Source organism: Cygnus atratus, chromosome 8 (genome assembly GCF_013377495.2).
Source record: "Cygnus atratus isolate AKBS03 ecotype Queensland, Australia chromosome 8, CAtr_DNAZoo_HiC_assembly, whole genome shotgun sequence".
Lineage (NCBI taxonomy): Eukaryota > Metazoa > Chordata > Aves > Anseriformes > Anatidae > Cygnus > Cygnus atratus.
In genome coordinates, this window is record NC_066369.1 from 10,657,658 (window position 1) to 10,680,526 (window position 22,869).

Sequence of the window (22,869 nt, forward strand, 5' to 3'; positions counted from 1 at the left end):
GAATTAACGTCGCAATTAACCAGCAATTACAACTTTTAGTGAGGCTCCGGCACGTGGGGCGACAGAACTGGCCCCCCAGCGATGGGGCGAGGAGACCTGGGAAGCAGAAAGGGAAACAGGGCCGTGGGACGTGGCAGCGCGGCGCCTCCTCCCGTAACTCGGGGGTTGGCCCTCGGTAACCCGTGTCCTGGGAAATGGCACCCGCAGGGACAGGCGAGAAATAAGAGGGTAAAAAGCCCCGCCGTCGCCCACAAATTAAACACTGTGCGCAGAAGGATGGTGGCATAATTGCAGTTGAGGGGAGGCAGCACGAGTGATAAGTGAGGGAGTGGGATTAGACGGCAAACAAATCCTCCACAGCCCGGCGACATTCGCGTACAAGGAAACACAAAAGCACTGCGCGTGCAGGTGGCTACGCGATGGCTCTGGCGTCACTAAAACTTCCAGCTCAGCGCCCGCTGCGCTGCCTGGAAAACCTCAGAGGGAAGTGAGCGAGAGCCATCAGAGAGACAGGGATGAAATTAATATGGATACTTCAGTTTAGGGTGAGCGACAGGAAAATACTACAGCTGCTGGTGTGGCAGGACCCTTGATAATACTTTGTGCCTTGCTTATGTGCCTCTGCCCCCTCTCCCTTTCTTTGGAGCTCCTTGGCTTTCCTGTCTGTGCGATTTTTCACTACTACAATATTTAGAAATAGTTTTATAACTGCTATGGCAAAATGATTCACACAATATCAGTTGCCAATACCGACCGCGGTCTGTCATGGAACAACCGTGCAGCAGAAGCGGGTCAGGAGCAGACAGTCATTGCCGGACCACTGTCCAGGGCCCGTGCTTTGAACTGGACGCAGAGGTGACACGGGCTCTTTGTAATTTCATCCTGTCGTTTTGAATCACACCAGGATCCTTATCAGCAGGTTTTTCCAGACAACAGAAGGCATATTACTCTCAATGGCATTTCCTTTTTAAAACAGTATTCTGTGCTTTGATCAACGTGTGAAGGACAGACGAGGAGTTGGGTGCAGTTTGATTTGAACGAGCCTGGGATGTGAGCAAAAGGAAAACGTTTGCATAATACATGGCTCTGGATGCACGAGCTAAGGGCCAGTCCCATCTACAAATATTCTAGGTGCAGCAGAGGTAATATTTCTGGAGGTAACCTTCAAGTCCAGACTGGAGGAAGACATTTCTGAGCAGATTTCATATACTGAAGTCTCCAGACTTAAACTGAACAAAAAGGTTGCTTTGCACAGTGTGTTAGCGACAGGCACTTAGGAGAAACAGAGCGTAAAATTCTCAGGTACATTCTGATGAAAGCTGCCATCTAAAACTAACTGGGACTTGGATTTGATTCACTTTCAGTTTACTGCTGTGGCCTGGTTTTGAAAGAGCTGTTAATCCGCTCTCTGCAAGTTCTCTTTGTGCTCTGTACAAATAAACCTTGAATATCCCCCACTTGTACCGCCATCAAGAAGCGTTTACTTATCTGCTCCTCTAGAAGTGTGTCTGCTCCCGCCACGTGCCAAGAATCTGTTTTTTAAGGGGAACGGGTGATGAAATGCTGTGATGGGCATCCCGCAGAGCCACTTGGCTCTGGGGTCAGGGACAGCACAGTCTGAAATGGCTGCAGCTCAGCAGAGGTTTTGATCTGCCTCCAAAAAGGGCAAGAGAGAGGCTGGCAGCAGTGAGGGAGGAGAACCAGATAACCTGGAGGTCACCGCGCACCAAAGGGGCTTTGCCATTCAGATACAGGGTAAGAAAGATGAACTCAGAACAGCTCCTGGTGATGCGCAGGAACCGTGCCTGTGATCGGCTCTTGGAAATTGGCATGGAGCCGTGGGAACCCACTGGAATTCGTCCTCGCAGGAAGCTCTCGGCCGCATTTAGCACTTCCTGCCCGCGGTGCCATGCTCCCAAGCGACAAGCCGACACTGCTCAAGGGCACTTGGGAGCGGTGGACAGAGAGGCTGCACCTTCCCAAGAGATCCTCTCCTCATCCTTCCCCTGCATGGTGAAGGCTGGGATGTGGGACCCCGTCTGGCAGATGTTTCCACACCACTGTATTGGACTGGGAGAAGCTAAAACCTCACCAAAACTTGTAATCTTATGGATGGGGCTGGGAGGAATCTCAGTGTGTTGCTTAGGCCATACCCTGCCCCAAAGCAGGATCGACTCTAATCAAAATTTCTATACAGGAACTTGCCTAGTGTGTTTTTTTGTTTATTTGTTTGTTTGTTTTAAATCCTTGGTGGTGAAAAATCCTTACTATCCCTAAACAACCTAGTCTGGGACTTAAACACTCTCACATTTAGCAAATGTCCCTTAATATCTATCCTGAATTGCCCTTGTTGAATTTGAGCTGGCAACATTTTGTTCTGGTCCCTACGGGTAGCAGAAATGTTTTCCCTGCTGTCTGTGATGTCCCTTTATGTATTTTTGAAGTGAGCGTCATGTGTTCCCTCAGCCATCTCGTCCCTAGACTAAACCCAGAGTTCCCGTGGTCCTTCTGCAAAATCAGACCTCTGCCTGTTGCCGGAGGCTCCGTGTCTCCGCCAGGCCTCATCTCTCCCAAAACACGGTACCCAGCGGCGTTCGTGCCAAGCCGAGGGCCAGCGACTGCGTTCCGCCTGTGTTTTCTGTGTCCCAGCGGGATGTTTGCCTTTTTCACAGCGGCACGGCATTGACTCTTTGATCCGCTGCACCCGGATCTTTATCAGCGAAAGGCTGGCCAGCCAGCAGGTTCCCCTCTTGCCTTTTCACACCGGATTGCTCCCATCTCAGCGCAGCACTTCGCACCCACCCGCGTGGCCCCCACCCTGCACCTCGCTGGGCCTTTTTGCCTTTGCCTCCTGGTCTCTGGGGCGCTTGAGGCCCCTCTGGGCCTGCTCCCATTTAACAGAGCTGCGAGTATAACCTTTATTCCCGGCCTTGGGCTGCTAAGCAGCATCCTGTGGGTGCGAGAAGCCGGGGCAGGGGCGGGGGACAAACCTTGTGGGGTACACCGGCCTGAGACGCGCTGAGGGGGAGACCCCGGGGACAGGCACTAAGGGACAGGGGCAGACACTAAGGGACATTCCCCGGGGCACAGACAGAGCCCGGGGCCGAGGGGCAGGGACCCGGGGGCCGCCTCGCCTTTGTCCCCGGGGCCGGCGGGGGGGAGGCGCGGGGCCGGCGCGGCCGGGAGCCGGAGCATGTGCAGCTGCGGCAGGCACCTGGCAGGGAGCCGCAGCGCCGGGGATGTGAGGCAGGCGGGGAGGAAGGCCCTTGACTCATCAGATAAATCCAGCCCCGCCAGGAGAGCGAAGGCGGAGGAGGCGCGGCGCTGAGCACGCAGGGGAGGATGGCGGGGGACAGCGAGCAGCGGCTGGAGGAGCAGGGGCAGCCCAGCGGCGGAGAGCCCTTCCTCATCGGGGTCAGCGGCGGCACGGCCAGCGGCAAGGTGCGCCCACCGGACAGCGGCACCGGCTCCGGGAGAGCTCCGGGAGCTGCTCCGGGAGCGGGGCCGGGCGGCCGCCGCGCCACGTGCGCTGCGGGGCCGGGCCCGCGGCGGGGACCCGGCGGGGCACCGCGGCGGGGAGGGGGGCTCCGTGCGGGCACCGCCGTCCTGCTGCCCCTCCTGCAGCCCCTCGTGCTGCCCCCCGGCCGGCAGCGATGCGGCTGCCCTCGGTGTTTTACCCCCCGGTCCCCCCTTCCCCCCCCCCCCCCCCCTCCTCCCCGGTTCTTTTATTTTTATTTGGGTTTTGTGTTTTTTTTTATTTTTATTTTTTTTTGGGTGGGGGGGACTCGTGCAGGAGCCGGCGTGGTGCGGGGAGCTGCTGACTCACGGCCCCGCTTCGCCCAGCTCTGGGGGGCGAGCTGCGGGTGTTCCCGGGGGGCTGCTGCACCCCAGCCGCAGCGCCGGGGCTTTGCTCCGCAGCCCGGCCCGCTGCGGGGAATCCCTGCTTGCTCCTGTGCTCAGCCCGAGGTAGGTCGCTTTCTGTCCCCATACTGGAAGAAATATACTTTTTTTTTCCCCCCCCGCCTCGTTTAAGAGCAAACCCACAGCCGACCCATCCACCCAGCGCAGAAATTCTACCTGCTTTTTTTAAAGGGGAGAGCACCCATGGGAGTAGGAATACCTCTGAGATATTTCTCGCTAAGGGGACTGAGCGTGGCCGCCACATGGAGACAGAGCCTGGTGTCTCTGGGTTCATTCGTGTTCGGAGGGGGCCTCTTTCTGGCTTGAAGGGTGGCAAAACCCTGCTGCTGCACCCCAGCCCATAATAACAGCGTTTTAAGAACGTGTCGCCAAGTATCCTATTGATTCTTGGACTGCAGATCCTCCTGCAAGGAGGAAAAATCCAGATATAACAGGGAAGGGATGGCGAGAGAGGATGCAATCTCTTCCACTGGGAACCAGGGCTGGGTTGTTCCTGCGGCACGGCTCTGGTGACTCAAATGCGCTGGGTTTGTCTGCTCTCTGATGCGTGGGGCTGCCTCTCTGTAGCTGTCCCAATAACATTGTGTCTGGCGCTGCTGAACTGTTATGTCTCTGAACACTGTGTCTCTGGCCCACAAGGTAAAAGCAGTGATTACAGTACAATACGCCGCAGTTGTTCCCAACTTCAAAGTGAAAATGCTTTAGCAGCAGCAGGCTGCCTTAGAAAAAAAATAGGGAAATGGTTCTTTCTAACTAGAGAGATGTACTAGCTGGCTTTTCCTGTCTCTCAGCTTTGATTCCCCCCCCTCCAGTGCTTGCTGGCTGCTAAAAACCTCAGTGCGGTGCTGCCCACTGAAGGGAGTCCAGCAGATCAGTACAAAGTTTGTGGGAAAAGGCCGCAAGAAATATGCTGGCAAAAAATAAAATAAGAAAAATATTTATTTTTTAAAAAGCAAGCTTGCTCAAGGAGAAGCAATAGGAAGAAAGGAGCGGGGGCTTGCACACGTAGACCCTCAGTTGGTGCTGGGATGCTGCTGGGATGCAGCTGCTGTGGAGGGGCTGCCGCGTCCCTGGCACGCTGCGGGAGAGCGGCTCCCAGCCGGCCCCCAGGAGCACAAGGCTCCTGGAGGGAAGGCGAAGCAGGCACCTTTCCCACCGGGAAGGCGGCAAGTTCGTGCGACCCGCCTTCGCACCAATTGGGGGTTGTTGTCCCAACACACCCCTTTGGCAGCGCACCAGCCCCAAGATAACGGAGGGCATTTGCCGGCCGAGGGCCCCCCCCAGCTCCTCCCACTGCTGCTTTTGTTGAGTCTAAGATGGGGGGAAAAAATGCTCCGCGGTCCCCCCACATCCCTCTCCAGGGCTGTGGAAGGCAGGGAGCCTGTTTGGAGCTTGCCGCAGCTTGTTGTATCGTGTGGTGCCCTGGGTGAGCTGGCTCCCGAAGCCTTCCCCCGCGGGCTCGGGGCAGCGCTTGCCTGGCGTTTCTTAAAGGCAGATTTTTGAGAAGTCGAATCCAAATGCTGACTGCTGTTCCCTAGTGAGCAAGAGAGGCTTGAGGAACTTTTAGGACTGAGGTAGGAGGTAGAAACCTGGTCATCCTCCTGCATTTGGGCCTGGAAAGAAACCTGGACTGCGCTGGGCAGACAGCTGGGGAGCGGCAGAGGTGCTGGGCAGGCTGGCGTGCTGCGGCCCCTCGGAGGGCAGTGCCAGAGCTGTGGCGGCTCCTCCCAAAAGCTTGATGGGAGACAGAGCTTCTCCCTTTGTCCCACTAAATCCAAGCCATGTCCAGCACAGGCAAAGTGTGCTGCCGTCTGATGTGGAGGAGATGACTTGGCATTGAGACCCCCTCCTGTGCCAAAACCAGAGAGGACTGCAACCGCCTCATTCCCTCAGAGGGATTCCCATGGCTGGTGGTAGCGTTTTCGTTCATGCTAAAAGCCTTCAAAGTGCTCTGCTGAAGCTCTAGTTCTCTTCTTCTACTCGTGGTCTTTGTGCTAACAGCTTCTTCCCTCCCTCCCACGAGAGACTCCTGACTACAAAGCACCGCAGCACACGAGGCAGGCTGCCAGGCTGGAGGGGAGCTCAGCAAGGTGATTACTGGGATGAGCTGGAAAATGTCAGGATATCTCCTGGAGGTCTTCAGGTGTCCCCACGTCAGCTGAGCTGCTGGGACGCTGCGGCTCTGCCGGCTTGCTGCCAGCAGCATCTGGTGCTGGGGTGGCTGCAGGGGTGGGGAGAGCTCTTCAAACCCAGGCTGAAGCATTGATTGCTTGGCCCCACGTGATGCGAAACGAAGTGCTGATCGCTACCTTCCAGCGGGAGGTTGTAAGAAAGGAGAGATTTACAATGGGCTGAGTGCTCTCGCTGGCTGCTTGATGATGTGAGGGCTGAACACGGGTGCCACCGGGGCCTGGTGGCTGCGCTTTTGAGATCTTTAATTAGCACAAAAAGTAGTAAATGTCTGTTTGAACATGCAGGCCTAAGAGTGTCCAGACTGCAGAGCACCAAAACTGCAGTGTGTGTTCAGCCAGGTGTCTTCTTTGCTGCTAATCCTCAAGGCACTTCTGCTTTCAACACCAAAACTGCTGTTTGGGGCCGATGTGGCTAGGCTGGAGCCAGCCAGGAGGCTGAAGAAGGCACTGGGCAGGTGTGACAACCAGTGTCTTGGTCCCCAGGCAGCGAGTGGTTCCTCACATTTCCCCATGGAGCAGTTCCCTCTCCACACAGGGTTTCTTGTACGACAGAGAGCTCAGACCCCTGCACTAGCAAGGGTTGAGGTCCCCCACAGCAACCTGTGGGTCGTGGTCACTGTGTCACCACTTGGATGCCCGGCAGAGAAGCCCAGGGAAGAGCCAGGAGCGATCCAGAGGCTTGCGCTAGCCACGGGAGCCTATGGAGGAGGACTCGCAGGGACTGCAGCAGCCTTGTGGCGGTTCAACACCATTTCCTGGTGACGTTTCATGGCTGGCAGGAGCCCCGGATCACAAGGTCTGACTTCATAAACGCTGGTGTCAGAGTGCGCTAGAGACTCGTCAAACCTTCTGGTAGAACACTGCTCTGTGCCAGCCACTGATCAGCCTGAGACACGGGGCGTTTTGATGGGTCAGCCCTTCCCTGGGGCCGACTGAGTATGTGCAAGCTCGCTAGGGAGCCTCTCTGGTCTTGTCCCACGGGCTCCAGAAGAATATCTTGCAGCAAAAACAGGTGGATTAGGAGGGATTGTGTCAGGGGGGTTGTCTTTCTGCCCACACATCGTCTGTGTTCAGATCCTCTGCGTTTGCGTGCACCTGTTCGTGCTGGAACCCAGAACTGCTGATGCTGTGTGAATGAATAGGAACCTGGCTGTCCCAGTCCGGGACTGCTCAGCCTGTGGCTCACAGAGGGAAAGGCAGGAGTGGTGAACCTGCCTGGGAAAGCTCTGGGTGGAGGCCCGGCCTTTTGGTACGAGAATAGCAAGTTTCCAGTCCCAGTGCTGCTGTACGCATGTGCTCCATCAGGACTAGAAAGGACTGCGTGGGTCACGAACTGGCTCTCTGCAGTTGCAGGCAGATGTTTAATAGATGCTCTGGGACCCTTCCCAATTTGGCATCTGTTCTGTGTGCCACCCCAGTCCACTGAGTGCTTCCTAATACTCTATAATTAATATAACCTTAGAAAAAATCGACAGTTAGTGTGCTGCAGGAGATGAGCTGTAGAGAAAGGCAGTGTTACAAGGGTCCTGATTTCCTGGGACTCAGTTGAGTAGAAGTCCCAGGTGATGTCTGGAAAGGAAGCCATGCCCTGTGCTACCGGGGGCATCATCCCAGCGGTCCCTTGATGTGACCTTAGGGGAAATCCTGTGAGATCCCGAAAATGGAGACTTTAAACTACAGGTGTGATGAGAACACCCGGCCAGGCTCCTGCAGATCACAGGGTCCCGCCTGGTGCCTGCAGCACTGTCCGGCTGCGTTCTCCCCAGTACCCATCTGAAGTCGTAATTCACAGCTACCCAAGAGGGACTGCGGGCTAATCTGCATAATAATATTGGTGAATTAGTCAGCTGAAGTGTATTTGAGCGGCTGGCTATAGGCCATGAGCGAATATGACTTAAATATGTAATGTAATTCATATATTTCAACTAAATGTCAGGCTTCGAACACCCTTTTGCCGGGTTCCTTCCCTGGTGCACCACCTCTGTCCTTTCAGGAAAATATGCTGGTGTTCTTCCCCAGGTACCCCCTGTGTCTTCCCTTCCCAGCAGAATAAAGCTGTGCTTCTTCCTTAAACACTAGCTAGTTGTGTGCTTGGAGCAGAGGAGGAATCCTGCAAGGGGAGCTGCAGCTGCTTCTGCTCAGGAACGACATCTCCGAGCTCTCTTCTTGAGCTGGGCTGTGCAGATACCTCCCTCTGAGCCGTCTGCGTGTGCTGTGGGTTGGTTCGCACAGCTTTCCCAGGGACCAGCTCGAGCTCAAAGAACGATGGCAGAGCGACCAGGGCTCCCTGCCTGCGTGCCTAGGAAGTCCTGCCTTGGCGTGGTGTGGCTGGCGTGGCAAGGGTCTGCTCGGCAACCTTGGAGGCTCAGAGGCTGCTGTGTCCTGTCTATATTTTGGTTTTAACCAGGCTCTGGAGCCATCCTGCTTGCTGGGCATGAATCAGCCCCAGCGTTTGCTTTGGGCCATGACGAGTAAAGCTGTGTGTGGCTGGGGCATGTGTGAATGGTGGATGGCCAGGGAAGAGGCCGAGCAGAGGCAAGGAGGCCTTTCATGCTGTGCCTCTCACCTTCAAAGCATGTAGCAGAGCTAGAACTTGGGATGAGGCCCAAATCCTGGAGTTTCAGTGTAGGGATTCACGTAAAGCATCACTGCATCTCCCTCAAGTCGTTCCTCTGTCTGCCTCTGCACTCCTGGGCTTCTCAGGGAAGAAATGATTTTCTTCACCCCCGGGAGAAGTGGTTGCTGGTGGGAGTTAGGAAGAGGGGAGGAAGAAATCGGGGCCCAGGTCGTTGCTTCAGGTGGGAGCTGGGTGTCAGCACCATGCATCCCCTGGGTCACCGTCCCACCAGTGCATCCAGGCTGGCCTCATCCCAGCGTGGTCCTTCTTAGTCATGCTTTGGCCAACGTGTCCTCTTGGGTTCCTGCAGGCCTTCCCAGAGCCCAGCCACCATCATTTGCAGTTACGAGTGGATTTTTCACGCTCCTGATTAACTTTGGCCACGTGTATGTACATGGTGCTGGTCTGCGAGAAGGGGGTTTGAGCAGGGCACTTGCGTCACTTACTTGGAAGATGTTTCCTGAGGCTGGGAGTTTCTGTTCCTGCTTGTAGGGGAATTTGTAACCTCTGCATTTCTGGTTTTGCTTCCTCCTTAGCGTATGGTGTTTGTCAACCAAGGGGAAAAGCTGCCTGCCCAGCCATAGGAGAGTTTGGGCTGGCATCAGGGAATGCCTGTCACAAACCGCCCTTGTTCCTGCCACAAGTGATCACAAGGAGGGGAAAACCCCTCTGCACCAAGACCTGGGGGGGAAACTGTTCTTACCAGCCCCAAAGAGGCTGCGGGAGGCCTCCCGGGGCCTGCTGTGCCACTGGGCTGGAGGAGCACGCTGTGTCCCCCGCGGGGCCTACAGGGAGCCAGGGTGACACATGTGCCCCTTCCCTGAGCCCAGCTGTGACGGTCCTGCAGGGTGTCCTTGTGATCTTCCTCGTCTGCCGCTTCTCGCAGCTCTCTGAAACCCACCAGAGAAAAGGGAAGGGGTCCAAAGCAAGGGGCACTTGCCACTCCAGAGCGCTAGAAGGTGAATACAGCCGGGATATGCTCCAGTCCTCTTAGGCCCCAGCGGGAGGGCCTACGTGTGAGCCAGGCTTTATGTTCCTCTCTACAGCTGCTGAGGGTGACTTTCTCTCTGGGTTTTTTCTCACCGTCAGGTGTCTTAAGTTGGGCATCGTGGAACACGAGGGTGATTCTCAGAGCTGATGGGGACTTCTCCTTGCTTTCCAGGATCAGTAGACTGGGCGTGAGTGTGCATAAGGCAGAATAAGGACTGAGAGGAGCTGTCTGATGCTGTGAAATAATTTTATTGTCCATCTGTGTGCTGAGGTCCAAGGGGAGAGGGCAACTTGTGTGTTGGTTTCTCCGATCTGAAGGAGCTTTGCTCCCTTCCCCAGGCTGGGGAAAGCAGTTTCTGGTGCAGATCTTTATGGATCCTGCTGATCTGCGGGCTGGGGATCTGTCCTGAAGGCTGCGCTGGAAGGTGGCTGATTAAAACTTGCATAAAACCTGGGAAATCTGGTGTCCTCGGCAGCTGCGGCCAAGGCCGAGCCCTGCTGCGCCGTCTGCATGGGCAGCGAGGAACGGCAGCGGCGTCCAGGCGAGAGCGCGGGGAGGAAAAGCGGAGGAGAGGCACAGTGCACGCCCTGTTTTTGCACAACCTATGGGATACAGCTGGATAAGCAATAGGGCTGGAGAAGGATGTGGGGAGTGGGAAAACAGAGGAAACAGAGAACGGGGGCTCCTGCTCTGTCACGCACGCAGGTTGTGCGTGCCGAAGAGCCAGCGCCCGGCAGCGGCTCGCCGCAGTGCTTTGTTCTGGGCGCAGGGCAGGGCTGCCGACGTGGCTCGGGGAAGCACGGCTCGCCCGCCCGAGAAGGTGGGTGGGATGCTCAGGGAGACCCCGACCCTGGCCTGCAACCCGAACGTCTGCGCAGGGCCGCGGGACCGCTGTCGGGCAGCCCGAGCCGGTTCGCTGGCTGCGCTCGGCGGCTCTGCAGCACGGCTGGGGCTGACTCACAGCGCGGCGCGGTCACAGCCAAGTCAGGTCAGCCTGGCCCGAGGGGAAGAGACGCTCTCTGGGGACAGCAATGCCGTCAGATCTTCCAGCTTCGCAGGCAAACTGCCTTGCCCTCCGCCTGCCGGGGCGACCTCCTCTGCCAGGCGTGCCTTCCCCTCCTCCTTCCCCTCGCCACCGCTACCTGCAGCGCTGCCTCCCGGGGCTGCCAGCCAGGTACGGGGCAGATGGCCGAGCCAGCAGCAAGATGGGAGCATGGATAGAGCCACGGGCAGGCTGGGGCAAGCGAGCCTCTCACTGCAAAGCAGAGAGCTCGGCAGAGGGTATTTTTGGTGGCTGAGGCCAGCAGCAGCTCAGCTGGGTGTTTGCAGCGAGCATGATTCACGCGGGAGGTGAAGCTGCTCAGCTTGGTGCCAGGAGCACCCCTTTTCCCCCCGTCCCAAGTCGGGGGGATGCTGGGGGTGGATGGGCAGGGGTCCTGCTGGTGGCAGAGCACTGCCCGCCAGCCTCACCTGGACTCTCACTGGCCAGGGCGGGCAGCAGCCAAGGCCTCCTGTGACGAAGGAAAAGGGACAGAAGCGCGCTTTGGGGTTTGTCCCCCACGCCGTGCTCTGATTTGTGTCTGGTAAAAGGTGTCGGTCCCCGTGCCAGTGGCACTCGTGGGGATCTTGTGCCAGCAGCCAGAGCCACGTGGCTGTTCGGTTGCTGGCTCCGCAGTGCCCTTTGCTTTGCTGTGCCAAGAGGCACCAGGATATGCTCACAGCTGCTCCTCCCAGCCCTGGCAGCTGTGGCAGAGCTCTGATAAAGTCCCAGGGCTCTCCTCCTGGTATCTTTTCATCTTGGGTTTTATTTAGGGTATGAAGACAACCTGGCCCTGCCTCTCTGCAGATTTTTTTCTTCCTAGCCGTGCAGCCATGGGGTTTCTGGGCTGGGGGGATGCTGCTTGGTGCTGCTTTCACACCAGAGGGTCCCATGGTGATGCCCTTGAAGCACTTCTCCCTCTGTGCCTTTGGGCTGTGCCTTCGAGGAGACCACAAACTCCTGGCTGAAGGTCCAGCACGCGGTGTCCCATGCTTGCCATTACCTGGGGACATTCTCCCCACATGGCTCAGACACCGCTGCCCCTGACTTGTCCCCTTTGCTGTTCTTTTCCCAGTCCTCGGTCTGCTCCAAGATCGTCCAGCTGCTGGGCCAGAACGAGGTGGACTACCGCCAGAAGCAGGTGGTGATCGTGAGCCAAGACAGCTTCTACCGGGTCCTCACCTCAGAGCAGAAATCCAAAGCGCTCAAAGGCCAGTTCAATTTTGACCACCCAGGTGAATGGAGAACGGCACCGGGGCCCTGCCGCGCAGCGGGGACAGGGTCTGGGGTGGGAGCCCCCATCCCACGGGCAAAAAGCCTTGCATGGACACCAGGACTCTGTCTCTGCATGGGGCAGGCTGGGGATCTGTGGCCGGCTTAGTTAAGCCCTTGTGGAGCTAGGAGCCTTGTGTCGCCGGTGGGGCCACCTGTGTCTCCTGCAGCACAATCTCTGTCTTTCTGGGAAAGCAGCTGCCTGTGGGGTGGAGTGCTTGGGATGAGGAAGGGCAGGTTGTGAGCTCTCAAGCTCCTTAAGATGCTCCTCTTCTCCTCTCTGCAAAAACATGCCCTGGTTTGAAAACCCTTCTGGGTCAAGACCAGGGAGATCCAGCCTGGCACAGCCCCCTGGAGCCACCAGCTCCATGTCCCTCCTTCAAGGAGGGAACCGTCTTGTGCAGCTGCCCTGCAAACCCCTCTGCCGAGGCGGCCGTGCCCTGCTGCTACAACAGGGGCTCTTTGAACTGTCCCCAGGCTTGGTGGGGAAATTCCAGAGCCACTGTCCCCTCGTCCCCACGAGGACAATGGCTGCAGGCAGCGAGCACCGAGCAAACAGAGCCCTGTCTGTCTGGTGGCTCAAGGCTGAAACACTGCTCCAGTCTCTGCGAGGGCTGGAGCCCCGGCGATGCCTTCCCAAACCCAGGCTCTCAGCGCTGCCGTACAAGGATGGTATTGATTTCTGCAGACCAGATCCCAGGCTGGTGCAAAGCAGCAGAGCCCTGGGCTTTGCAGCACCCGTGGGACAGGCAGGGCTTTCCTCCAGACACACCGCCAGAGCCACGAGCAGGGTGCCAGTGGCTCTGTCTAGGCTAAGCGCAGCGTTGCGTGCGAAGCCGCCTCGGGTAACGCTTGCTCTCTCCTTAGATGCCTTTGACAACGAGCTGATCGTGAAAACACTCAAAGAGATCACGGAAGGGAAGACGGTCCAGATCCCCGTCTATGACTTTGTCTCCCACTCCAGGTCTAACAGCTGCTCCTGCCTTGCTGCACCTCTGCTGCGGCGCGGCACGCAGCCCTGCCGCCCCAACCACCCGCCCCTCCGCTTGTGCCAACCCAAAGCTCCCATGCTAACGGCTCCAGGCCTCTTGGTTAGAGGATCCGAGGCTGGCACAGGCACAGTCTGGGGGTCTGGAAAGCTGCACGGCCATGTGATGCCATCCAGCAACATACAGGCAGCAGTGGAGGAGGGCTACGGCCCCCCACCCACACTTCCTCTCCCCGTAAACTCTGTGTTTGTGGCTGTAACAAGTATTCCAGGCTCAAACACTCCTGCACTGCCAGGAAAAGAGTTCTTGCAGCTCTTGCTCCCGTAACTCCTCCCTTGCATGCGTTCAGCTTGTTTTTGCATGCCTGCATTGGTCGGCATGGCGTGACCCTGCTCCTTGTCCTGCAAAAGCGCTGTGGCATCAGGGGAGCAGAGCTGGCCCCTGCGGGTTCCCTGCGCGCAGGCCTCCTGGGCTTTGCACCTTGGCATGTAATGCTTGCAAGCAGCAGCTGGCCGAGGCTGGGGGAGAGGGGCTAGTCTGCTTCCTGCTCTGCCGTTTGTCCTTCTAGGAAGCGTACGTATGCCTTGGATTCCCTTCGCCGCGGTGGGGTAGGTCTGCTCTCCCCTCGGTCGCCCCCCTGGTGCAGCAGCGATGTCCCAGGGCTGGAGCAGCGCCCAGGAGCGCCGCTGTTTACCCCCACCCCTCTTGGCTTGTTTTCCCCCCTGCCAGCACATTTTTGACTCTCCTCCTTCTCCTCTGCTAGGAAAGAGGAGACGGTGACCGTCTACCCCGCCGACGTGGTGCTCTTCGAAGGCATCCTGGCCTTCTACAGCCAGGAGGTGCGGGATCTCTTCCGCATGAAGCTCTTTGTGGACACGGATGCAGACACTCGGCTGTCCCGCAGAGGTGAGGCCCAAACTTGCCCAGTGCAGCAGGGAGAGAAATGTGGCCGAACTGTGGCTCCTAGAAACGTGAGAGAAATGTGGCTCCTAGCAGGGATCCAGCAGGGGTTTTGCTGCCTCGTCTGGGATCCCTCCTTTGATGCGTGCAGCAGTGCAACTCCAGAGTGTGCTGTGTCCTCGCGTGGCCCCGTGCCACGGCAGCCGCCACAGTCAGCTGGTAGCAGCAGAGGAGGGTGCGGTGGGCAGAGCGGGGCAGCTCGACGTCTCAGTCAAAAGGCAGCGCCCGATGGATCCGCTCAGGACCCGGGGTATGGGTGTGCTCCGAGGTTGGCAAATGGGTGTGAGGGTGTCCGTCCTGGGTGATGCATACAGGGAGTGTGCTCATACATTCGGTCTCCGCAAGCACAGCAGCGTGGAGTCTCTGTGCTCCTTGGCACTGGGGTGAAGACTGTGGGGGCGAGGAGCCCTAGGAACCACAATATCCCTCTGTAGGACTCCCCCCGTCCAGCTGGCTTGGCTGCACGTTGCTGGGTGGTGCAGGAGGAGCTCCAGCTCTGCCAAGTCTGCGCAGCTAGAGCTGCCTGTAAGAGTGGGGTTGCTGGTGAAGCGCCTGAGCCTCCTGGGTGACCAAGAATTAGGGGGTTCTTGGGGCAGAATTCAGTTCTGTCTGAACTGTTCCTCCTCGTGCCTGATCTCTGACAGCCTCCCCAGCGTGTCTGGGATGCAGATGACTTAGAGGAGGGGTCCCACACAGGCCTTTGCGCTGTGACAAGAGAAGCGTGTCCCAGTGCTTCAGCTGGGGACTGCCTGTGTGCATGTAGGACTGTCCCACTCAGAGCCAGAACTGGTCTTGCCTGCTCAAAGTCCTGCAGCCCTCCTGCTGCCAGATGCACAGCCTCCTCCGTGCGGGGATGTCATCAGTGCTGATGAAAAGCTGCTCTTTACGCATCCTCCTTGACCCTGCCCACTGTTCCTGCGTGACTCATGCGGGGAGCTGACAGCACACTCATCGCAGGGAGACGTATTAGCGGGTCACAGATGCACGTTTGCAAGATCCTGCAACGTGAGCCTTATCCCATAAACAGACTATGCAGTGCAGGCCCTTGGGTGGGCAGCCCGTGTTTTTGGCAGTGCCCTGTATCAGCTGTCCGAAGGCATTTGTGCATCTGCAGCGCCCTGTGACCACGTGTGCATCCCGATCGCGCTCTGCAGCGCCTGCTTCAGTCACTTTGTGCCATTCTCAGGGATTTCTCCCACCCAGCATCAATCACTAAAGCCTCGCAAAGGGGCAGCTGGGCTGCTGCTGGCTGGCTGAGGCGCTGGTGTCTCCTCGTCGGGGCAGCTTGTCTGCCTCCCGGTAGGGAGCTGCCCGTCCATGTGGCGAGTCTCCTGGCCTGCCGTCATCAGTTGGTAGGACCACCACAGCAGCAAGTCTGTTTACTGTACGTCTCCCTGGCATTGCTGGGAAAGGAAGGCCAGCGTGTGAGATGCCGAAGGTGTAATCATGTCCCTGGAATGTAGCTGGAGGCGGCTTGTAGCAAGAGCGAGTCGGAATCCTGCGTTGTGACATGGCCCTGGGCCATCTTGCTCTCCCAGAAGTCCTGAAGAGTTGCAGCAACGGGCTTTTGGGCTGGGTGGCAGCAGGAGATGAAGTTCCTGGAAACGTAGCTGGCAGCTCAGTTAATCAGTAGCGCTGGGGTTCAGTACGTGTGACTTGCACTGCCCCCATCGCAGCATCTCTTCCCGAGAAAAACGCTGCCACCAGAGTGCAAGGGCCCAGATCTGCCAGGTGCCTCCAGCAGCCCGGTCCGTGCAGAGCTGCTTCTGGCCAAGGTCCCTCGCTGCCCTGTCCTGTGCCAAATTCCATAAAAAAAAAAAAAAAGACCAAGCCAGGTGTCACATGCATTTTTCGGGTCTGATTTGAGTGATGCCTGCTGGCTCTGGACGGGTGCTGACGTGTCCTTGGGGCACTGGCCTGCCCTGCGAGTAGAGGGTGATCCCTCCAGATAGGGCTGCGTGCTCCTCTCGCTGGGACGTGTTGCTCTGGGGCCAAGTACAACACAGCAGGTGCTTGATTCGTGTTTTGGGGGTCATTGCCCTGCGGTGGTGTGCCCTGGGAGCAGGCAGGAGAGCTCTGCCCTGCCAGGAGCACCCTGCAGCCCGGGCACTCACCCTTGCAGCTCGCGGACCTCCTGCACTGCCCCAGCGGGGTGTGCGGCGTGTACACCCTCGCTGTGCTGCTGCTTCCCTGCCCCAGAGCAGCCAACAAACAGGGTGTGGGACCTGGGAAACAAAAGTCTCTCTGTCTTGATTTTTTTTTTTTAATTTTCCTTGCTTTTTTTTTTTTTGTATTGTTTGTGCTGGGGCTTGCTCCCGCTCTCCAGAGAGGGCAAGGAGCTGGCTGGAGCAGCCTGAGCTGGCCAAGCCCTTCCAGGAGCTGGCCACGCGGCCAGCCCCTCGCCTCCCCACGTGGGGCTGCGAAAAAGCAGGCAGTGAGCAAACCGAGCCGTGGGGACGGTGCCAAGCCACCATCCGGGGAGCAGCACCGGCCTGGCCCTGCAAGCAGGCGGGGGCTGGCTGCCGAGCGGCTCGGGCGGGCTGGCGGCACGGTGGCTCGGCTCGGCTTGGCACGTGGAGGAGGCTGGCTCCCAACCCAGCGCTGGGGAGAAGCCAGGCAGCCCCTAGGGGAGAGCCAAGACCCGTCTGCTCGGCCCCGGGGCTGTGCTGGCCCTCACCAGGGGATCGAATTCCTGCCGGGCTGGGGCACGTGCCTGTGCTGAAGGGGTTTCGGATCGGAGCTGGCAGCAGCCCAAGCGCCAGGGTGCAAACAGGGTGCAAGGCCTGAATGGCACAGCGAGCAGTAGGCAGCCTCTTCTCCTGCCTTCTGGCTTCCTCCCGGGCTGATCTCCTCCCAGCACGGCACCAGCTTCTGTTTTTGAGAGCCTGCTTTGCCTCCCGGTCCCACTCAGCTGGGGACAGCACGAGGAGGCCTGGCAGAGCTGCGTGCGTGGGTTTTGCTCCCCTCGGGTCTGCAGACCTGAGCTGAAGTGTGCCTTTGTGTGAGCACATAGTGAATCCCAGAGCTTCTCTCTTTGTGCACCTTTCCCCCGGGACGACTGGGAGAATGCTCTGACCCCAGAGGGAGAAGAGGGACGCAAGGGCTGAGGCTGGGGACAGCCAGGACTGGGGTGGCACTTACAGCGGGAAATGTGCTTGCAGAGCTGATGAGGGAGGGAGGCCAAGACAAGCCCTTGGCTCCTGGGAAGGCTTGGAAGTGGGCTGGGTGTGCTCGGACACGTGGGCAGCAGCTTCCAGGAACACGAACCATAGGGAAAATAGCAGGGTGGCCAGCCAAAACCTTGCTGAAGGGAAGGGAGGTGGAGAAATTCATGTCTAGGCTCCTGACTGTGTTTTACGCCTGCCCCCCAGTGCTACGAGACATCAGTGAGCGAGGCAGGGACCTCGAGCAGATCTTGTCGCAGTACATCACCTTTGTGAAGCCTGCCTTCGAGGAGTTCTGTTTGCCGGTAAGTATGGGGAGCAGCACGCGCAGGAGCCTGCCAGAAAGGCCTCTTTCCCCGGCCAGCTCATCAGACAGCAGCATTACATGTGCCGGTGCTGTCTCCCTGCAGGCGCTGGCAAAAAAAAAAAAAAAAAAAAAAAAGGGGGGGGGTGGGTGTCAGTGCTGGCTGGGACAGGGCGAGATGGGGACTGTTTGTACAGCCACTGCCATCCCGGTGAGATCGCTGTCCCCATGGGAAGGCAGACACGGCAAGAGAAACCCCTCCCTGCACGGGGTCAGCCAAGCCAACGCCAGGCAGCTCAGCAGATGCCAGCCAAGGACGGGTGATCCTCGGCTGCATCTGGCTGGGGAATAGGTCGCTGTCCCCAGGCAGTGACCACCGTGCCTGCCTCCTGCTCCGGGCTGTTCTGCCTGCTCTTTTCACCGTGTGCTGCTGGCTGGGTGCTCGGGAGAGCAGGGGAGCTTCTTCCTTTGCTCTGTGCTGCAGGATGTGGCCTTGCAGGTCACATTTCCCACCCGGTGAGAGGTGAAGGTGTAGAGCAGATGGACCTTGCTGGGGACCAGGGTTGCAGGGCTGCCTGGGGCAAGGAAGTGACTTTGGGAGCTGATAATTGAGGTAGGAAGCCAGGCTCTCTAGCAGACAGGGACTCTGAATGCAGGAGAGCACTGCAGTCCCAGAGAACTTGCAGGTGATGGAGCATGTTTGCAGGTCCAGCCATTGCACGCCTCTCCTGGCCACTGCTTCGTGGAGAGGAGCCTGCAGCTTGGTTCTTGAGACTTCTCAAGTTATACAAGGCATTTCTCATTCTGGAGGAACTGAACCAGGAGTTCCACAGCCTGGAAACTGAGGGTCAGAAGTGCTAACACGAGCTGAACCTGTGCCTGATGTTTCTTGCCCACAGAAACATCGCTGTGCCTGTCCATGTGGCCAGCTCTGCCCCCTCCCATGAGAGGGACCTCTGCCCCTGGTGAACACCAGAAGGGGCCTGGGCTCCAGGGCTCCCTTCTCCCTGTCTCACGCAGATGTGGCTCTGTGGACCAAGGTCCAGTGTTGGTGTCAGTCCCAGAAAGGCTTTTTCAGGGAGACAGGTCCAGCTGGGTGCCTGGCAGGTCCCCAGCAAGGTGAATCCCCGGCTTTGCAAAGCAGCAGACGCTGCATCAAGTCTGCTGAAGAGTGTAGAAGGGTGAAATGTGAAACGAGGAGGGTAGAAAACAACTGCCTTGTGCCCACCCACCAGCTCTGGACTGGTCTGCTCCCACCTGCAACCCAGTGGTGGGCTTGGCTGCAGAGCGATTATGTGGTTGTGGAGCAGGCTCAGCACCCACCGCTGCTGTTACTCAGCTCTGAGCGCGTCCTGGAGATGTTTGATAGGGCTGGAAGTGCCTGGAGGTGTCAGATCACACCCTTGGCCCCGCAGGCTGGCTTGCTTGCTGATTGTGGAGCGTGGCTGTCAGGAAGCTGATCAGCTGTAAAAGCTGGCACAAGTTGGAGAGGAAACTGAGACTGGCACCTTCAAGCAAAAATAGGCCGGGACTGGCATCCTGAGTCGGCCTTTTTTTGCAAGTGTTGCTGGTAGAAAACTTCTCCCAATTCCCAAGCAGATCAGCCCTGCATGTCCACGCAGCCCAGGCATGCCAACTCTTGCTCTTCTACCAAGTCTGCCTGGATTTGGGGTGAGGTTGTTCCCTAGAGCATCAGCTGCTGGAGTGCTGTGATCACAAGGCTTTGTTGGGCTGCTTCTTTCTGGAATTTGAGCTCAGGGAATTGAAGTCAAGGTGCAAAGTGTGGCCCTCAAAATGCAGAGCAGAAGGCAAAGAAGAGGTTCCAAAATGTATCATCAGCATCAATGCACCTCCCAGAGGGTTTGGGCTTGGTGAGGGGAGGGACGGGACCTGCCGCAGGAAGCGGTGTAATGCCCCAGCCTGGCGGCTCTCCACTTTCCCTGTAACACAATGCTCTCTTTCTTCCCAGACCAAGAAGTATGCTGACGTGATCATTCCCAGAGGAGCAGATAACGAAGGTGAGCAGACCCAGATCGTGCCGTTATGTCCTGGTGTTACGTAGGAGGTAGCGGGGGCCGCCACGGAGGTGATTCAGCCCACGGCCACCTGAGAGTGTGCTGGTACCTCGCACGCACCGAGCTGAACCCTGCCCTGTGCTCCTGCCTGGTGCATCGGTGCCTGGGAGTTTGTGCTCCTCTTATCAAGCCTGGGAGCCCGTCTGTGTGCAGTGCCTCCAGGCAAACAACTCCCAGCTCATCCCACGCACAGGGAAAGGTGCCTCTCCGGGGCCAGGCGTGCAGGGACGGTCAGGTCTCCCCCTGGCTGGAGCCTGCCTGACCACGCTGGCCAGGAGAGAGGGAATGAAGTGGCAGTGAGGCAGCTCCTCCCCGCAGGGTTGCAGCTCCCCACCGTGGGATGGGAGGCGGTGAGAGCAGGGTCGTCGTCTCCAGCTTGGCTCTAGTTTTCTAGAATCCTAACGCAACCTCTCCCCCATGTCTCTCCCTCCCTTCTGCTCGCAGTGGCCATCAACCTGATCGTGCAGCACATCCAGGACATTCTTAACGGAGGACTCAGCAAACGCCAGAGCAACGGCTACCTGAACGGCTACACTCCTCCCCGCCAGCGGCAGCCCTCAGAGTCCAGCAGCCGGCCTCACTGACCCCGGGCGGCAGGCGTGAGGCTGGGGGCGGAGGGCGCTGGGGCCCTGCCACTGCCCCCCTGTACATACTGTCTGTTCATTCCCCCCTTATCTATTTAAGAAACCAGACGGAGACGAATGCCTTTAATTTTGTATGTTGGAAATGCCGAATGAGAAGCAGCCGGCTGCTCGGGAGCCTGGACCGCCCACAGCTCCTGGCCTTGCTCAGTAACTCCTCCAGCATGGAACCGGCTATAAATCTCTATAAATATAGAATTGCTCTATTTTTGTGTAAATGCAGAATAACGTAAAATTACTTGCCATAAGGTATTTGCCAGGCTTGGTGTTGCTGGGAGGGGGCTGGGAAGAGGGTCAGGATGGGAAGAGATGCTGGGGTCAGGATCCTCACCTCGTAGACGAGAGGAAGAGCATCCAACAGCTGCTTTAGTATCTCTGTGGTCTCCTTCCCAGGGAAGGGATGAGCTGTGCTGGAGCAGGCAGCTTCAGCGTCACACAGACTTTGCGACTAGGCTCTGGTTGCCCCCTCCTGCCGTTGCAGCTCAGGTCCAAAGCAGCCTGGTTTGGGCTGGCAGGCACTGCACAATGCCACGGGGAGATGGGAGAACAACGTGCAATCCCTCCACTGACTGTCTCTGCAGCTCCAGGTCTCAGTTCCTCAACAGCATGCTTGTGGGTTTCTGACACACCTTCCCCTGCTGGTGTGGGGGCTGTTGTTGCACTCTCCAGCAAAAACCTGGCAGGTGAGGCTGGGAATCTGGTCGTGGGCATGGCAGCCGCTGCCTTTAGCGGTCTTGCTGCCTGGCTTCTGTGGGTAAAGGACATGGGTGACACAGCCCTGCTGGAGCTCGGCCGTGTTTGGGGTGGGACTCCTAGCCAAGCTGCAGGCTCAACCCCACAGGTCTGTAAGATACAATTAAGAGAGAAGCAACCTCTACCAAAAGAAGGGCAATGGATGCTGGAAAGCAGCTGCAAAGCTTCCTGAGGTGGGGACAGCAGTGTGTAGCAGTCTCCCTAACATCTGTCTCCACGTGTCACATCCACAGGTCCCAGCTGGATGCCCTCTTCCCCCCTTTTCAGAGCACGCTCTTGCCTGGCCTGTGTCCCTTCATCATGTGATGGGGGAGGACACGGTGTCCCCACAGTGTCATGCTTGGGGCTGCACTCACTCGCTCGGGGTGAGAATTAGGCTCCCCTAACCTGGTAGTGCTGCAGTAGCCCAGGAGAGCCTGGTGAGGCTATTCTGCAGAACCTGGAGAGCAAAGTGGGGCAGATGGGCTGGGGCAGGGGCTTGGTGGGAGTCAGGGAAGGAAGGGGATGTGATGGGATGGTAGCCAGGAAAGATCAATTGGCACATGCTGCTGGGTTTGAGTCGCCCCACCAAAAAACAAGTCTCAGAGGCATCCCACAAAGCCTGGAGCAAGGACCCTCTTAGCCTTGCTCTCTCTGATGGTTTTCACTCCTTCCAGAGCATTGTTCTTGCTCTGCATGGTTAAAAGCTTAAGACTTTAGAAACCCAGTGCTCCATCACTCTCCAGCCCAATGCGAGCCAAGACGAGCTTTGATTTTTAACCAAGAGAACAAGAAAAGAAATTCCTCCCCAAGTCTGCTGGGGCAGGCTTATTCCCTCTTGGTGTGTGATGGGGGCTTGCATCAGCCCTTCATCCCCCTCACTGTCTGCAGACACCCCCCGAGGCGTGACAGCTTTGTCATAGTAAAGAGCTGTCACTAGCCGAATTATTCCAGCTACAGCATGTCAGCCACGGGTAAGATGGACCAGAGCCCTACAGGTCTGGAGAGGTTCCTCAGGGCTTTAGTGGCCAAGACAGATCTCAAAGTAAATCTTATCTCCCCTCCCCTGCAAATAAAGACAACCACTGTATGCTGGTGTTTCTCATCTTCAGTTTTTGGTGCTGCATATTGCTGGCTGTTGTCTCAAAAGCTGATGGGATCCTGAGCTGCGTCAGGCAAATATTGTCGGTAGATAAGGGAGGTGACCCTTCCCAGCGTTGCTGAGGCCAAACCTGCAGTGCTGCGTCCAGTTGTGTGCTCACCAGTACCACAGAGACATGGAGCTACCAGAGAGACTCCAGCAACGGGTGCCTGCATAGGAAGTGGCCCATAGGCAGGTCAATATTTGGGGCTAGGTCTGACTGCTGCTGAGGGCAGCCTGTGGTTCCCCTGAGCAGCTGCCACAGAGGTGTGGGAGCTTACTAGTCTCCTGTGACAGCTGGAGGTCTCTACAAAAGAGATTGATAAAGAGTGACATAACCCACAGAGTCCTGGGCACTCACCAGCCACTGCCACCTCCCAGGGCTAAGGGCACCCCCAGGAAACCTCAGTGGGACACGGGCACCCTGCCAGGATGTGGTCTCTCCTCCTGGGGCGTGGGCGCCTGGGGAGCACCTCACAGCTCTTCTCTCCCAGCCCAGCTCCCTCATTCCTCTGCAGGTGTGTTCTCTAAAACCTGCACGCAGCAGCCCTCACTTGCCCCACTGCCTCCCGTGTGGCTGCTGCCCCAAGCCCCTTGGTACCAAAAGGACACAAGTTCCTGTATGGATGATCTTTATTCAGCTGGGAGAAGTGGTCTGCTACCAGCAGGAGTTTCCAAGAGTCCCCCAGCCAGCTCTGCTGCACACGCATGCTCCTGCTGTCCTCTGTGGAGCAACGAAGCAGAGCCACGTCCTTTGGGATGCCAGCAGCCCCAGCGGCGCCTCTGGGAGGGTGCAAAAGGGGACTCTCCTTGGAGGTCCTCATGAGACGA

The 22,869-nt window shown here is 57.8% G+C and overlaps 1 protein-coding gene across 1 annotated transcript; it reads left to right on the forward strand.

The window, feature by feature from the left end:
* The first annotated feature begins 3,193 nt into the window (after positions 1–3,193).
* Positions 3,194–20,363, forward strand: UCK2 (uridine-cytidine kinase 2). Its single transcript, XM_035537989.2, has 7 exons — positions 3,194–3,441; positions 11,836–11,995; positions 12,900–12,996; positions 13,785–13,927; positions 17,353–17,450; positions 19,419–19,467; positions 19,969–20,363. Exons 1-7 carry the CDS (start codon positions 3,343–3,345, stop codon positions 20,106–20,108), a joined length of 786 nt encoding a protein of 261 aa, XP_035393882.1. The 5' UTR covers positions 3,194–3,342; the 3' UTR covers positions 20,109–20,363.
* The last annotated feature ends 2,506 nt before the right edge of the window (positions 20,364–22,869 follow it).

Bases quoted from the DNA above. Each gene is read 5' to 3' on its own strand.
- UCK2 (XM_035537989.2), top strand. From the start codon at position 3,343: ATGGCGGGGGACAGCGAGCAGCGGCTGGAGGAGCAGGGGCAGCCCAGC. The intron at 11,996-12,899 runs GTGAATGGAGAA...CTCTCTCCTTAG, and splicing joins GTTCAATTTTGACCACCCAG to ATGCCTTTGACAACGAGCTG. The intron at 17,451-19,418 runs GTAAGTATGGGG...CTTTCTTCCCAG, and splicing joins TCGAGGAGTTCTGTTTGCCG to ACCAAGAAGTATGCTGACGT.